This window comes from Engraulis encrasicolus, chromosome 10 (assembly GCF_034702125.1).
Source record: "Engraulis encrasicolus isolate BLACKSEA-1 chromosome 10, IST_EnEncr_1.0, whole genome shotgun sequence".
NCBI lineage: Eukaryota > Metazoa > Chordata > Actinopteri > Clupeiformes > Engraulidae > Engraulis > Engraulis encrasicolus.
In genome coordinates, this window is record NC_085866.1 from 39525495 (window position 1) to 39542296 (window position 16802).

The 16802-nt window shown below is 43.1% G+C and overlaps 2 protein-coding genes across 6 annotated transcripts in view; both read left to right on the plus strand.

Moving 5' to 3' along the window:
• Nucleotides 1-2839: 2839 nt before the first annotated feature.
• On the plus strand, nucleotides 2840-6294 carry LOC134456242 (protein LKAAEAR1-like). Its single transcript, XM_063207626.1, has 3 exons — nucleotides 2840-3260; nucleotides 3549-3671; nucleotides 5917-6294. Exons 1-3 carry the CDS (start codon nucleotides 2970-2972, stop codon nucleotides 5974-5976), a joined length of 474 nt encoding a protein of 157 aa, XP_063063696.1. The 5' UTR covers nucleotides 2840-2969; the 3' UTR covers nucleotides 5977-6294.
• A 2903-nt stretch (nucleotides 6295-9197) lies between these two features.
• rgs19 (regulator of G protein signaling 19) overlaps nucleotides 9198-16802 on the plus strand; it is a 65299-nt gene continuing 57694 nt past the window's right edge. For 2 of the 5 annotated variants that reach the window (XM_063208834.1, XM_063208835.1), the window contains exon 1: nucleotides 9198-9349. In XM_063208834.1, the coding sequence (XP_063064904.1) occupies nucleotides 9293-9349 (57 nt within the window). In that variant the 5' untranslated portion in view covers nucleotides 9198-9292. The other 3 variants (XM_063208837.1, XM_063208838.1, XM_063208836.1) reach the window with 3 other exon arrangements.

The following is a 16802-nucleotide window of genomic DNA, read 5'->3' on the forward strand; positions in this document are numbered from 1 at the left end:
ACTCTGTAACCATCTCCATGGGAGACGGTCATTGGCTGTCGACCTTGACGAAGACTCAATAAAATCACTCCTGATTGGGCAAGCTGTGATGGGGCGGGACGCCCACTTTGCCTAAACCATCGTCCCAAGGCACGAAGCTCACTTTTCGTTCTCTTCAGCTGACTGACTGTTCAACCGACTGGGCCACCACTCAAAAGCTACAAAAGTCAAGTCAAGTCAGCTTTATTGTCAATTTCTTTATTACATGCACTGGTCATACAAACAATTTGAAATTACATTTCTTACTTTCCCATGCAGACATAGACATAGACTTTAGGTGTGGACATAGACAATTAGATATAGACAATTTGACATAGGCTGTAGCATACTTTACACCTAGAGTTCCTATACAATACCCATACAGACATATAAAGTGCAAGACTGGTGCTACTCCCCCTCTTCCTAGAGGTGGTGGGACAAGTGTTCAAGACGTGGGATCGACCATACTCGGCACACTCGCCTACACCGGGTTTCTCCCTGCTGCACACCATCGACATGGACCAAAGATGCGACAGGATACCGGCCATGGAGGTCCGCTTCACCCGTCACCTGCACCCCCAGCCTGGCAGTCTGGGTCTACCCTCCGTCGCACCGAGGCTTCCGGACAAGATGGACCGGCTCACGCTCTCCCTCTGGGAGAAGACGTACCGGACAGCCGCCTAGGTCTGCAGGGTGGTGAACGCTTCAGCTCTGCTCTCGGTGTACCCGTCAACCCTCCAGGACTGAACCCTTTGCCAGACTCCTGTCCCCTCCCTATGTGACTCCTGTTCCCCCTTCTGCGTCGTATCGAGGATATGCTGCGAGAGGGTGCTCAGAGAAAAAACTATATTACAGACACTCTCGAAAGAGACACAATGCGGATATAACTGATGAGCCAGCACGCAGCCTGTGGTTTCGCTCTGCTGGAGCTAACATCGAGCCAGGCAACCGTGCTGTCTCGGAAGTTACCGTTAACAAACACGGCGTGCCTCGCGTAATTCATCACACCGCTGGGACACGGCATGCGGTTGTGACTAATGAACCGCCATGTAGCCTGTGGTCCCACTCTGCTGTACCCGACATCGAGCGAAATAGCCGCGCTGTCTCGAATGTCATTTTTAGCAAACACAGCGTGTCCTGCATAATTCAACACACCGTGGAGGCGCACAATGGTGGTTCTCCCGTCATTTTGGTATTGATTTCAGTACTCTGCACTGTGAGTGCTTCTAGACTCAATAAAATCACCCCTGATTGGGCAAGCTGTGATGGGGCGGGACGCCCACTTTGCCTAAACCATCGTCCCAAGGCACGAAGCTCACTTTTCGTTCTCTTCAGCTGACTGACTGTTCAACCGACTGGGCCACCACTCAAAAGCTACAAAAGTCAAGTCAAGTCAAGACAGCTTTATTGTCAATTTCTTTATATTACATGCACTGGTCATACAAACAATTTGAAATTACATTTCTTACTTTCCCATGCAGACAAAGACATAGACTTTAGGTGTGGACATCCACATGAAATGTATGATTCACCTTAAAATGGACTAGAATGCGGGAAATTGCATCGGATGTTCATAATGGTTCCCCTGCCCGGCCAACCCTAGTTCAGAACTAATGCCCCTGTGACGGAGGTCATCTTGCACCTGTTCACCCCCCTCGGGGATCGAACGTGCGATCTCGTCAACTACAACGGTCCGGCAATGGGAGACACAATACAATACCGCTGGGCCAAGAGACTAGTCTCTCGGCCCAATGGCACGAGACTGTATGAGGCTATCGGAGGGAGGTTTTACCAACGTTCCACGCCAACTCTGCTAGGTAGCCTCCGTTACACTCTCCCCCTTAAACCTCACTCCCAATCCGGGTCACGGCACCACTGTGACGGAGGTCATCTTGCACCTGTTCACCCCCCTCGGGGATCGAACGTGCGATCTCGTTAACTACAACGGTCCGGCAATGGGAGACACAGTGCGATACCGCTGGGCCAAGAGACTAGTCTCTCGGCCCAACGGCACGAGACTGTATGAGGCTATCGGAGGAAGGTTTTACCAACGTTCCACGCCAACTCTGCTAGTTAGCCTCCGTTACACCTCTATGGCTGCCCAAAGACCCACTACAAAAAAGTAGACTACACCATTGCTTCCAACCACTAGCTGAGAAACACAGTAGATGATTATTAAACAAAATAATAGGCCTACAATTCAATTCATTAGATCCATTCAGCATCTGCTACAAAATCGTGTTCAAACTCATAGAACAATGCATTTTAGGGCTCGGTTTATCAGTAGAGAGTAGAGTAGAGTGCATTTATTGTCACTACATAAATACAGTGAGATTATGTTTTGGAAGCAACCCACAGATGCCTACAAAATTAAAGTTATATTAACAGTATACTATATAACATATAAAAGTTCATATGCATCTCACAGTAGGCTATAGAGAGTCCTGAAGTATTGAAGGGGGGTAGGGGACGTATTGAGTTAAAAAGTCTAATGGCAGTAGGATAGAAATTGTCCTTCATTCTCGTCGTAGTGCGGGCACGAAGAGTCCTAAAGCGCCTGCCAGATGGTAGCATGGTGAAGAGCCTGTGACTAGGGTGTGTGTGATCTTTAAGGATGTTTAATGCTCTGTTTGTGCATTTGTGCATGCCTAATGCTTTACAATAGTTTGGTACTTAGTGAGAGCTACCTTGGGAAAAAAAGAGCGTCGCGCTTAGGCATTTGAATTTCCGAGGTATTCAACAATATTGTAGCAGCGTTCGGAAAGCCACAGAAAGCAGTCAAATATGGAGTCGCGCGCATGTTCCCCGTGCTCTCTGGAGCTGGGGATGTCACCATAGCAACGACAAACAGCTGAGTGCGCTGCTGGGGGACAAAGATTGATAGCCTTTAAATAGGATGCAGTGACAAGTTACACGAGTCTATTTCGACGCCAACAGAACTTTTGTCAACCATGGATTCAGACCGCCATAAAAACAAAACCCCATCCGATTTGAAAAAGATGTGCCCGCAACAGAGAGCGCGATGTCAGGCCTACATGGAACCAACGAAAGAGGCTCAGAACTCAGTGGCTCTAGCAAAACAGAGAGTCTCCGCTGCAATTACCAAAGACAAAAACCTAAGCGTTGGCAACAAGACAACTGCTGATGAGAAGATGCGCCAGGACTCCCTCATTGGTCAGCTGAAGGCTGCTGAAGCTCGCAACCGAACTCGCCAAATGCGGCTGCACTACCACAACTACAGGGCAGAGTATCCAAACTTTCTACTTAATAACTCATGTTTCAGTTTTAGCCTAGATGAAACACCTTGAGAGCCTCTTTTCATCCAATTATTGCCATCTTACTGTCTATTATATTAGGCCTGGCCTACCATTGCTGTCTATCTCCATATCTGTTTAAAAAGCGGCCTAGGCCTAATAATTAGGCCTACTGTAGCTTACACCAAACTCTCTCTCTCTCTCTCTCTCTCTCTCTCTCTCTCTCTCTCTCTCTCTCTCTCTCTCTCTCTCTCTCTCTCTCTTGCAAATCTCCAGGCCCAGGAAATTAACTTAATGATTTCAAACCAGGCAACTGCCCAGAGAGCTTTGCGGGTGGAGTTGCTACTGCCAGCCAGTGAGAGCAAAACGAGGACGGATGACAGCTTGAGTAAACTGCAGGTAGTCCATGTTTCATTAAATAAAAGACAGACCCCCCCCCCCCGATGTCAAAAACATCACAGTATTAAGTTAGTAGGGCCTACGCTTTGTTCCTTTCACCTGAGTTGAATTATGCATAGGCTAAATTATTACAATGGATCTCAGCAAAAATCAGACTATTAATTGCATTTGTTGTGAAGTTTAATTTATTTCTTGTCTTGTCATGCTCCCTTGTTATACTCCAGTGTCTGCCTCCTACACATATTTATATCATATCCCTTCAGGAAAATAGTTGCAGCTTTGTCTCTACTTTATTGCTGCTGAGGTTAGACCTTTGGAAGGCCAGCAAAGGTCTTGTCCACTTGATGGTCTGGGGATTTTCAGATAATTGACCTTAAATGCCATTATGCCCATAGCCTTTTAAAACACTGTGAGCACCAATACTTTTGCGGAATGGGTTTTGGCAGAATGGTTCTTGGGTTTTATAGGGTGTTCTTTATTGTAATATGCTCTGACCAAAGAAACCCTTTGGTAGGCCTAAGATCACATGCCAAGTCCTTTATTACCAAAGAGAATAAAAAAACAGGCCTTTGTAGCCTACTGGCTAGACCAGCACAACAATATTCAATATATACCAGAAAGGGAAGCTTAACCCAAATAAATGTTTGTTTATTTTCAAAGCCAGCCTGAAAGCTCCTCTAGTGAAATGACAGGTCAATAGATAAAGTGCAGTCCAGTAGAAGAATCATTTTGCCTTCTCTGTCTTCTCTCTGTCATAGAGGTTTGAGGTCGAAATGTGAAAGGCCTGTATGTCATCTTGGATATTTACAACAGCAGCGCAGTATGCATGTGATGTGATTGAGGTCTTTTGTGATGGGGCCAGTTGCCAGTAGCTTATTAGTCCTAAGTGCCACAATGCTCTACTCTCTCTGATGCTAATGCTGCGTTTGAAACTCACATCCAGGCAGCTCATTATTCATGAGCAGGTGCTGATACAAAAGGGGCTTGTTTTGTTTTGTGTGAGCACTCAGATTCTTCTCTTCTTTCTTTTATCACAGGTTGTCTTGCCACATGTGTTAATGTGTTATGTAATGTAGTCAAATTACATTTTATAAATATATAGGCCTAGGTGTATCAGTCAATCAATCAATCAATCAATCAATCAATCAATCAATCAATCAATCAATCAATCAATCAATCAATCAATCAATCAATCAATCAAAATGTATTTGTATGGCACAATATCCCAACTACACAGTTGACTCAAAGTGCTTTCATGCACACACACAGGTGTTCAGTATGTATGTAGGCCTATGTATGATTGTATACCTGTATGTAGACTATAGTATGCACAGTTGTGTGTAGTATACGGTGTATGTACGTACTGTGTATGTACGTACTGTGTACTATACATATTGTTGCTGTCCAGAAAAAAACTTGTATCTCTATTTTTTTGTATTTTATATTCGTTCTTTATTCATAACATATAAATCAGTGCTACTGGTAAATCTCCATAAATGTATTAGATTAGATAAGATTAGATTAGATGAAACCGAAAATTGTCTTTGGTGTCAGTCATTCTTACAGATATTAGACAACACTTGACAAAACAGGACATAACAAGACCAGACAATACATGTACGCTGAGGCTGTGTGTATGTGTATGATAATGTATTAAATAACCAACTTTAATGTTGAAATGATTACTTATTGAGAAAATAGTGATTTATTCAGTTTAATAAGTAAAAACACTGCTAAGTGGAGATACAAGGTTTCTGCCTGACAGAGGTGATTGATAGGTGTGTTATAAAGGCATCGTTATACAGCCTTGAGATGCAATGGACATGGCTTTAGTCTTTCTTCCAAGATCGTTTGCAAATGCAAACCGCATGTCAGTCTCAAAGAACATTATTTACAGTCCACTTACAAATATGAGGCATATTAAGCTTGAAGCACCACTCACTGCTGTGCATTTTGTCTCCAATTATCCTGCAGTATTACTTGATTGGAGTCACACTTCCTTGTCAAGAGCGTAGCTGGCTTGCCAATGACTCTCAGCAGATGACAGTTTGGCAGCCAACACTGACTGTTAAGTAATACTAAAAAAAACTCTGATGAGGCTTTTTGTAATCCTCTGCATTGTCATATTCTTTCCCTCTTTCCCTTTTTTCTCTCCTCTTCTATCATTTCCCATGTACCTTCCTGACGTTTAACTCCCTTGCGACCAATGGCAACAACCACTGTGACATGACTGCGTGTTTGGCAGAGGCGACGTGTGGAGGAGATCTTGGATGATGAGAGGGGACTGACCTTAAACCGCACTTAAAAAGCCAGCCGAGTCTACTTTGTTGCTACGCTAGCTGTCTTGTTTCCCTCTTTTGAGTTGTCTCCACGGGGTACTACTGTCAAGACTGGAGACTTGAAATGGAAACTCTTCTGTCCCTGTATGATGTAAGAGTACTGTTCATTTTTTAGCTTTTGACTGAATGAAACTACAGTAAACCACATTTTATTTTAAAACACATTCTGGGATAAGAAGATGAGTAACTGTGGCTAGAGGAAAGTCATTGAGAATATGGGCATCCTTGGCAGGATGGATATTCAGGCTTTCAAGTGAATAAATGGTCTTACATGGTTCTGGGAATGTGTGTGTTGTCAATGGTGTGTGAAGCCCAGTTAGCCAGCTTTTTTCCTATGAGCTCATCAGATGATGGGACCCAGAAGTACTGTGTATAAAAGACTCGACAGAGCTCTCTGTTTACATTGAGACACTTGTTCCGAAGAGGACACAGGCCAGAACAAAGTGGAACGGTTTTTGACTGCATTTTTCCAGGTCTAGGAAGAATGTGTCAGTAACAGCTTAATTCACTCATTACCTGATGTTGACCATTGAAAGCTATGTTTCTCTGCCCTGCTTGTGAGTCGGTTACCACATGAACAGCGTCAACACTCATGCATCATGTCGGCTGATTCAAGTCACAATTGATAAATCACTCTAAATGCAACAATACGTTACTCTTGGTGACATGTCTCAGCTTGCATGCAGAAAACTAAACACACCACGTCTACAAGTTGCTTAGAATTGACAGTATGGTTTTACTGTTGTTTATCTTTGTATAGTGTCATTGAATGAGAGAGGTGCATATAAATAAAATGCATTATTATTTCATTAGTAGTAGTATAATGATTCTAGCTGATGTCCCCACTGCATAACAATAGCATATCAAATCTCTTTTTGTTGGTTGATATTACACTTGGCTTAATCACATCTAACTGATCCCCAGAACTTATTAACTCAAACATTTTAACTGTTTAACTCAAACTCAGAAGTTTTTAACTCAAACTTAAAATAGACTTGACTTTAGAGCATTATTTGTTTTGTCTTACATACCATTATGAGACATGTCTGACATGTCCGAATTGCAAATACTGTACATGTAGCCTTACCCCACAACCTACTCATGGGCAGTCATGGGTAAGCGGTTAGGGTGTCAGACTTGCATCCCAAAGGTTGCCAGTTTGACTCTCGACCTGCCAGGTTGGTGTGGGGAGTGATTTCCCGGTGCCAGAGATTCTTTAAGTATCCATCATTTGCATTGACGTCACAATATTACGTAATCGATTTTGCTGGACGGCAGAAGTACACATTCGTACATAGGAATTATATGCAGACGAAGACAACTTTGACCATAAAATACCAAAGAAACACGTAGTTCTTGTATTTTTTTTAAACGGGATATGTACCTGGCGTTATCAGGCTAGGTTGGCCACGGTGGATGTGTTCAAATCATAGAGATATGCCAACATAATAGGTTGCTATGGGCACCTAACATGACCAGGTTCCGGTCTGCCTAAAGGGGTGTGTCATAATACTCCTACCATTGAATAGAACAGTCCTTAGGTCTGCCATAAGGGGACTTTCCCCCCCCTCCCCCTTGCAATAATAGAACCCGGAAACAATGGGCCAATGGAACCTCTCTCTCTCTCTACTCTCTCTGCCAGTGCTCTCCCCCATCCTCCTCCATGACTGAGGTACCCTGAGCATGGTACCGTCCGCCGCACTGCTCCCTTGGGGCGCCACTGGGGGCTACCCCCATACACAGGTGAGGCATAAATGCAATTGTGCTGTGTGCAGTGTGCAGAGACACATGTGTGCTGTGGAGTGCTGTGTCGCAATGACAATGGGAGTTGGAGATTTACTCCAGTTTGACAGGGACATTGTGGACCTGCTTACAATGTCACCAAAAGCTATCACTCTCCCATCAGAAGTGCAAGGTTGCATTTAATTCCCCACACATAGCTTTACTTAAAAAAAAACCTGCAGTCCTTTTAGGTAGGCCTATAGCCTACCTAAGTTAAAGACTTCAGTAACAAACTCCCCAAACAAATAAGTGATGCAATTGAGTTAGTATCTAGCCATTTTACCCTGAGTTTATTGCTATGCTCTGGGAAATGGTGGATGTTCATCTTCTGTGTTGAGGAGAGCCTTGCTGACACCATGTGGTAAGAAAGGCTGACTTATGGCAAAAACAAAAGACACATTTTTAAACTGAAAACCAAAACATACGATGTTGTTTATCTCACCCCTTATGCTATTTCATCTAAATTGAACATGGGTGATTAACTTTATTACTAACATAGTAACTATCCATCTAAAACATATACAGGTCTATTACTTTCTAAATTAATGTAAGTGACAACCTTATTTTAAATGACAGCCAAAACAAGGAACACGTTTTTTTTATGACAATTGATTAAATGTTAACAGAGACTGGGTATCTCCGTGAAGAAATATGTAGGCTTCAGTGTTTTTCAAAAGTCTTTTATTGCAAGAAATCTGAATAGTAATTAGCTTATTTTCAATAGTTGATTCTGTAGGCTACACATAAAAGTTTTCACCTTGACCTGCCAATCACATAATCGGCGCGCATATCGTTGGTGTTTGGCGCCCCTTGCTGGTTGGCACGGTCATTGAATAGCCTACCTGACAAAATGACAGCCATTCTGTAACCATAATGCAAACTATTCAATCGTACATTACAGAAATGATTTAATCATATAGGCACAGGGCCTACCAAGATAGGCCTATACGTTTTACCATAATGGATAGGTTACATTAAGCTGACTCAAAGAAAGTAGGCCTATCTTGCTGGCTGTTTTGTGGAACATATGGACAACTTTCTTTCTTTGGTGCAGCATTTCGTTTTGAGATGAGACCTTGTTCATGTCAAATTATATAGCCTATCTATAATTTCACATGGCTATACTGAAAATGGCTTTAGTTATAAGGGGTCAACAACACCTCTGTAATGACAGTGAGTAGGCCTAGGCTACCCAATGTTACAAAGGCTTGAAACTGTTCTGCTCAATTTGGGCAAGTTTCCCTGACACAAAGAATCGAGTAATTTGTAACAATCGGAGAAGCGTCCGCTTCCAGTGTGTTACTTTGTTTCACTCGCAGTTCCAGTAGAAATTACAATTAACGAGGAAGTCCTGTACCGCCTGAGTAGAACTGTCTAAGTTGACGCATGCGCACTATGTCCTCAGCCTGCCTCTGTAAGGGTGTCGATTCTGAAGCTGGAACATTGGAAGAAAAAAAAGATACTGTATTTTTATACATAAAACAAGATAAAAAGAAACGGATGTGCTTCAGAAAGCGAAACGGCTATCGCCCTCCAGATCATTTTAATGCAAAAATTGTAAGTATGATAATCTACGATATTTTCACAGGGACAACGTTTAGTTAGCTTCTAGATGGCAGGGTTTTTCCCGTTTTGAAAAGCTCCGTGATTCCCCAAGAATGGGTCGCCTCCAGCAAACCCCCTTTTCCCCATGGTTATAAAACAGCCTGAGACCTGAGAGTACATCAAAACAGAAAGAAGCTTTTCTGGAAACAGTCGAGGCATTGTTTTAATACAGATCACTGTGGTTAATCAACTGAGCCAGGTCTGCTTATTTTTCGCTGTTCCAACGCTCAATTTGGGAATAAGGTATAGTCTGCTAGGATCTTAGCTCAATATAGAGACGTCTCCCGTGTGAATGTGTCTCTAAAGCTGTGGTTTCTATGGCAGTATAGTGATTTATTTGTAAGGTGTGCGACTACAGGCTAGCCGAAGCGTTGTGTCCACTGGGGTTGCTTGCTGTAATTTTGCAAAGGGAGTGAATCGTGCTCCGAAGTGATGTTTTCAGTGTACCAGGCTAGGAAGAACGGTGAAGGAGTGCACCCGGTGTGTCATGGGGTAGCGGGTTGCAAGCGGTTAGTTTTGCCCTAAAATCTTCTTAACGCTCACCTGCGGTTTTCTTCGTCGAGCATTTTAAAGATAAGAATCGGTGCATGTTCTGAGACGACTCGGAGATTTGCCTCTTTGGAATTTGAAGCGGACACACTGAAGTAGGAAATGTCGACGCCAGGATTCGGCATTTGTCATTAAATATCGGGGAAGGTAAGACATGATTAGGTTACAGTATTTGTGGGAGGAGGAGTAGGGCAGGCTATTATTTTTTGTCAAAGGTGTAGGAAGTAGGTTTTGGCGAGCCGTGGAAAATGACCCTTCTGTCGTCACCGTACACTGCTTGTAATCTCGAATAGAGCAATTATATTCCTTTTACTCGTTATCGCTTCTGTGGTTGATTTTTTCCTAAAGAGAGAATGGACTCTCTCTCCCTCACTCACTCACTCTCTCTCTCTCTCTTCCCCCTCTTTCGCTGTGTAGTAAAGCGCGTTCGTGACATACGCGCGAGACCTTCGGGTGAATGAATTTGGTGCGCGCGGGCTGAGAGTCGCGTACACGTCGAGCGAAGGGAGCTGAGGGGGCGGGTCTCTCGATGTCGCGTGGCGGCACTGCGCTTAAAACGCACTGGAGCGTGTGCCAAAACCTAGGGCACGCGCTCACTGAAGGATGGGGGACACTGTCATCTTGTCAGTTTGGTCACTGCATAAAATTCAAGTATTTATCTTTACTCCGGTAATAGGCTACAATTGTCATCATAAAAACGCATAATTGTATAAATAATAGGCTGGCTACGTCTACAGAAGCTCCCAGAGTGGTATGTTCAGCATGTAAATTCCACTTGAAGTTGCATTAGCTCCTTCATACTTTCTGTGAAGTGCTTTTATATTGCTTAACAGTCTAAATAAAGTCACTTAGATCATTTACAATCAAGGCCAGAAAGACCTGTGCGGTTATAATATGCCATTTTCTAGGAACTTGCATGTCTGCTACTTGTTGACACATTTCATGTTCAGCATTCACCAAAGTAAGAAGAAATGCTACTTTCTGGTCAGCATTTTTTCCCTTCACATCAGCAGCATAGTTATTGAGTACGCAGCCATACAAAAGATCCATTTATTAAATCGTCAGTAAAACAGAAACACAGTAACAGCACTCCACACCACAGAAGCCCAGTGAAAACAAAAATGAAAAAAGGAAAAAAAATGGCGAACAGAGCCGAGAAGGAAATTGTTATAATGTGCTCCAGTCGGGGTTGTGCCATTTTGAAGGCCACCCATGAATAAACAGAAGCCAGTGAGGTATTGAACAGTGAGCTTGTGTCTCTCCGGCAGGGTCACATCAGTTTTTTTTAATAGCTCAAACATGGGCCATCGTTGAGTTAAATGGACTCCTTTCATCAACTTCTGACCCTGGGGATGTGGCAGGAAGAATATCTGAAAGAGACAGAAAAACACAGTGTCTAACCTTGGCTACTTGTTTCTGCACGGGGGATAAAGAGGAGATACTGTCGATACGCATGCACTCTGTACATGGACATGCATTTTTGCACATGCCCATTAGAGATGCTGCCTTAAATATAACATCATAGTTATATGGTAGTTATACATATTAAAGCATGACTGTCCACGGAGGAGTGAGTGTGTGTGTGTGTGTGTGTGTGTGTGTGTGTGTGTGTGTGTGTGTGTGTGTGTGTGTGTGTGTGTGTGTGTGTGTGTGTGTGTGTGTGTCCATGCTCTCGCTCACACATGAGTGATTATGTGTGCGCATGTACAACTTTGTATGAACCCAAGAGCATACACATGAATGACTGTGTGGAACTTAGCGTAAATGTGTGTGTGTGTGTGTGTGTGTGTGTGTGTGTGTGTGTGTGTGTGTGTGTGTGTGTGTGTGTGTGTGTGTGTGTGTGTGTGTGTGTGTGTGCGTGCATGCGCATGCATGTGTGTGTGTGTGCGCGTGCGGGGCCACATGTACTCAGGCATACTCATATAGGGATGTGAAAACTCTACACATACCGTATCTCTGCCCAAGTGTGTGTGTGCGCGCGTGTGTGTGTGTGTGCGCGTGTGTGTGTTTGGGGATGTGTGTGTGTGTGTGTGTGTGTATGTGTTTGAATCTGTGCCTGTGAATGTGTGTGTATGTCTGTGTGCACATGTGTGTCTCCTTGCGAATGTGCGTATGTCTTTGCGTATGCATGTGTGTCTCCTAAAAGCATATGCCTTGTGGTCCTAAAGGAGCTGAAGTGTTGATGTAGAGAACGGAGGAGGTCCCCCCAGCGCTCAGAGTGGAGGATAGAGAGGAGAGAGGAGCCTGAGAGAGGAGAGAGAGAGGAGAGGAGCATGAGAGATCAGAGAGGAGAGAAAGAGAGGAGAGAGAGCATGAGAGAGGAGAGAAAGAGAGGAGAGAGGAGCATGAGAGAGAGAGAGAGAGAGAGAGAGAGAGAGAGAGAGAGAGAGAGAGAGAGAGAGAGAGAGAGAGAGAGAGAGGCACGAGAGAGGAGAGAGGAGTCTGAGAGAGGCGCACAGGGGCAGAATTGGATGTTAAAGAGGAAGCATGAGTCACTCATGTCACTCTGCAGCCATTTTGCTCTCTCTCTCTCTCTCTCTCTCTCTCTCTCTCTCTCTCTCTCTCTGTTGTTCACTGGCCACCTCTCTCTCTCTCTCTCTCTCTCTCTCTCTCTCTCTCTCTCTCACACACACACACACACACTCACCATCTCTCTGTCTCTCTCTCTCTCTCTCTCTCTCTCTTTTGTCCCTGAGTGCTGCCGTTTGCCAACTGACAGGCCATCGGCCATCGGCCACTGCCTGACAAGCTGCCCCTCCTGTATCCACATGGCACTAACAGGGCATGAGCTCTGTTTGTCTTTCTGTCTGTCTGTCTGTCTGTCTGTCTGTCTGTCTGTCTGTCTGTCTGTCTGTCTGTCTGTATATTCTCTGCATATTTCTCATTTATCTTCTCATCTCCCCCCTCTCTGTTTCTCCTTCTTTGTTTCGCTTTCCATTGCTGTCTCTATATGTCTCCCCATAAATCTGTTTCTTTCTTTCGTCTCTCTCTTTCTACCTTTTTCTCTTCATCACTTTCTCTCTGTGTAGTTGTCTTGCTGTCAATTCTTTCTTTCTTTCTTTCTTTCTTTCTTTCTTTCTTTCTGTCTTTCTTTCTTTCTTTCTTTCTTTCTTTCTTTCTTTCTTTCTTTCTTTCTTTCTTTCTTTCTTTCCACCACCCTAGTTCTGGAATCACTCTCTCCATCTGTCAATGTTCCTTTAGAACAGTCCTATATCACTCCTACTACATGTAGTTCTTAGAAATCAACCCACACTAATGTACAGCCATGCATGTTTGCACACACACACACACACACACACACACACACACACACACACACACACACACACACACACACACACACACACACACACACACACACACACACACACACACACACACTTGAACACGGGGCTGTAAAGAAATGACATGGGTGTCCGTGCGAGCTGAGGCGTTGTGCAATAGTTTGGTGATAAGTGCGCTGCTGGTGGATGAGTGAGTGAGTTCCTGTGGGAGTTGTGTCATTTTGGCTCCAGGTGCATTTTCTTTCTTTCATTCCGTTCCCTCTCTTCAAACATCATCCTTTTCCCCGTTTTCCCCCCTGTTCTCTCCTTCCAAATAGGCGGATGACTAACAGCCACACCCTGCACCTTAACCAAACCCTTCAGCTTCTGTGTAGCTCTCTCTCTTTCTCTCTTTCTCTCTTGCTCTCTCTCTCACTCTCTTTCTCTCTCTCTCTCTCTCTCTCTCTCTCTCTCTCTCTCTCTCTCTCTCGCTCTGTGTCAATGAGTCAATAAAGGACTTGTTAAATCTCTCTCTCTGTGTCTTTCTTGCTCTCTCTCTCTCTCTCTGTGTCTCTCTCTCTCACTCTCTCTCTCCCTCTCTCTCTCTCTCTCTCTCTCGCTCTGTGTCAACCGTGTTCTTTCCAGAGTTGGCTCTCTTGGTTTCTTCCCCTTTCCCTCCCTCCCTCCCTCCCTGCCCTCCCTCTTTCTTTTTCGTCTGTTGCCCGTTTCCTCTTTTTTCATCTCTGAGTGTCCTTCCTCTTTGGTGTGTGCTCGAGTCTCTTGCTAAAGGAGAAGTGGGAGGGAGACCTAAGGCATGGTGTTCTTCTTCCTCCTCGTGCCCTCCGCTAGCTCCTCTCTCTCTCTCTCGCGCGCGCGCTAGTTTCCTGTGCCGATCGCCTAGCTGTCTTACTGAACTCTGACACGTTTGGACAAACCTTGGCACTCTCTGGAACATATTTAAAGGGAAATACAGGAGCACATTGTTGGATTTCTTAAAAAAACAAAGCATGTAAGTAAAAGGGTGCAGGGGGTGGGTGTTTAGGTGTCCAAAAGTGTGTGGGTTTTTTTGGTACACAATGAAAACGCACTGTTAATTCAACACATAAAGAATCAATGTACGAAAGTACTCAGAGAGTACTTTTTAACAGTCTTGAAGTTTTTGTGTTATTTGTCCGGCTACGTGGTACCACTGGGGTTTGGTTGTGTGTGGCACAGCTGGCAGGATGTGTACACTGGGTGGATTGGCTAACTGGCAACGTTTCGGTTCAGTCGTTGGTGATGGGTAATTCTTTGGTGGTGCGTGATGAGTCTCTTGCTATTGTGGTTTTCAGGCTAGCTGGGGTGTTGATAAGTGTTGAGAGGTTTTCATTCATTCATTCATTTCATTGGTTGATTTGTTGATGGGCAATTCTTTGATGGTTCTTTCTAACTGTCTTGTGTGCATTTGTTTAGCCTGGATGCTGATGCTGGTTGAGATGTCTTAGGAGATGGTCTCTATGTATTACATTGTAGAGTGTGTCATTCATCATTATTCTGTGTTAAAGGAACACTAAGCTTAAAAAAAATCTTTGCGTTTATAAAATTGGTTTGAATAAATTGTCAAGGGGTGAAAGGCTCTGTATGAATGGTCTTGGAGACATCCTGCCTCGTGGGCTATACACATTGAAAATACACTGTTAATTCAACATTTAGAGAGTCCATAAAACAATCATTCTGCATTGTATTGGGTCCATTGCATTTTTTTTACTGAGTAGCTGTGCTAAGACATTTTTGGTGGAATAGACCATCCCATTGTAGTTTGTGTAAGATACATTTCCGCTTCCAAACATAACAAATATACGTTATGTTGCTTTAAGGTTTCCCGTAGCACGACTGAAACGCATCAAAGAGAACATTTTGTGTCTCTCAGGTTGAAACAATGACTTTTTTTAACTCATTAGATTGTGAGACACTTTTCCTACCACATTTATTCATTTCCTGACCTGACACTCATGTGCTCGAAAAGGCTATCATATTGTACGTGTATGCAGCCGTAAGCCTAATGGTTAAGAAGATGGACTAGATCTGAGGGTTGCATCCCACCCTTCCACTCCTCACCTCACTCCATGGCTGAGGTGCCCTTGAGCAAGACACCTTACCCCATAATGTTCCAGGGACTGTAACCAATACCCTGTGAATATCTGTAAGTCGTCAACTAAGTGTAATGTACAGTAATGTAACAGGTTTTAATTACCTTTTATTTAAGTGTGTAGCATAATAGCACGGAAGACTGTAAATGGGTGGGAGACGTGACGCCTTGTTTTTTCGTAACATTGGTTAAAAACCTACAAAACTGTTATTTTCCTTTAAAAAACAAATGTAAATGAAAGAAGATGTGGTACATTATGTTTCATATTAGTCTTAGATGAGAAGAAACATTTTTGTTAAGATTTATGTAAAGGTTTATATGTCAAATTTCCTGCGGTGTGACTGTAACATTAATGAAATAATATATAATAATATATATATAAATTAACCAACAACATTTTAAATAATGTATGAAGCATTTGGCATGATTGCATAAATCTTAACTTTAGATTAAGATATGTGAATGTGGAAAAAACTCAAGACAGTAATATTAACTACAAGTTCAATTTTGTAACACAAATTGCGTCCTGTGGGGTGACATGTATGTCAATGTTTGTGAATGGGCAGCAGCAAGGCCAACTACAAGAGTCTTAAAGACTGGCTCCTAACCAGTCAGTACCTCAGTTATTGGAGAGTGCTGTGGAAGTTTAAGGTGACTCTTAACGTCTTAATATGTCTTTATATTGCAATCTTTCTGTCACGCAATGCTTAGGTTCATGTTATGGTGTCCTGTGGTGTGACTGCTCTTATAGGAGGGAAAAAAAGTTTTTTTTATTAAAGAAAACACATATTAAGATTAAACACAATATCATTATCAAATTAGCATGAGCTCAGATGTCAGTTATGTATACAAAAGGATTCAAATGGCGATAATGCAGTGATTTCCCTGTGGTGTGACTCAATTTTCCTGCGGTGTGACATGCCTATGCTATGTGTTGATGCAGGACACATTTTCCCAAAAATGGCAAAAATAAGGTGAAATTCCACAGACCACTAAGTGCTTTATTTTTTTCTATTTTTTTTCCAATTTTTATCCATCATTTTTTTCAGGAATTTGAAAAACTTTTTTTTTTTTTTGCGTTACGCCCTTAAACGTCAACCACCCAAATACAGCCCACTGCAGTGTTGTTTCTTTATTACACCTTGTCATATGGAGCACAAGAACATTTATTTTGTACAAGTAAAAGTATTTCCCTTTCGTTCTGATGTGAGAAAAACAAATTCAGTCAGCATCACTGTGACTTGAGAGATGGCCATGTGATTTAGAATTGTACCTGCAATATTTGAACATACTAGCCCAGTGTGTACTGTTTGTTCAATGCCTATGGCGGTACATGGATCTGTGCTCAGATACAGACGTATTTTTCGGTGTGAGCCGCATTGTCTTATCGCTCGCTAAAACGGTACATTTCCAGGAAATGCACACAATGTTACGAATATACAGCTAAGTTATACAGATTGTGTAC

What these genes read in the sequence shown, in the direction of transcription:
- LOC134456242 (XM_063207626.1), top strand. Translation starts at nt 2,970, where the DNA reads ATGGATTCAGACCGCCATAAAAACAAAACCCCATCCGATTTGAAAAAG. An exon ending in TGCACTACCACAACTACAGG is followed by an intron (nt 3,261 to 3,548) that starts GCAGAGTATCCA and finishes GCAAATCTCCAG; the next exon opens with GCCCAGGAAATTAACTTAAT. An exon ending in ACAGCTTGAGTAAACTGCAG is followed by an intron (nt 3,672 to 5,916) that starts GTAGTCCATGTT and finishes CGTGTTTGGCAG; the next exon opens with AGGCGACGTGTGGAGGAGAT.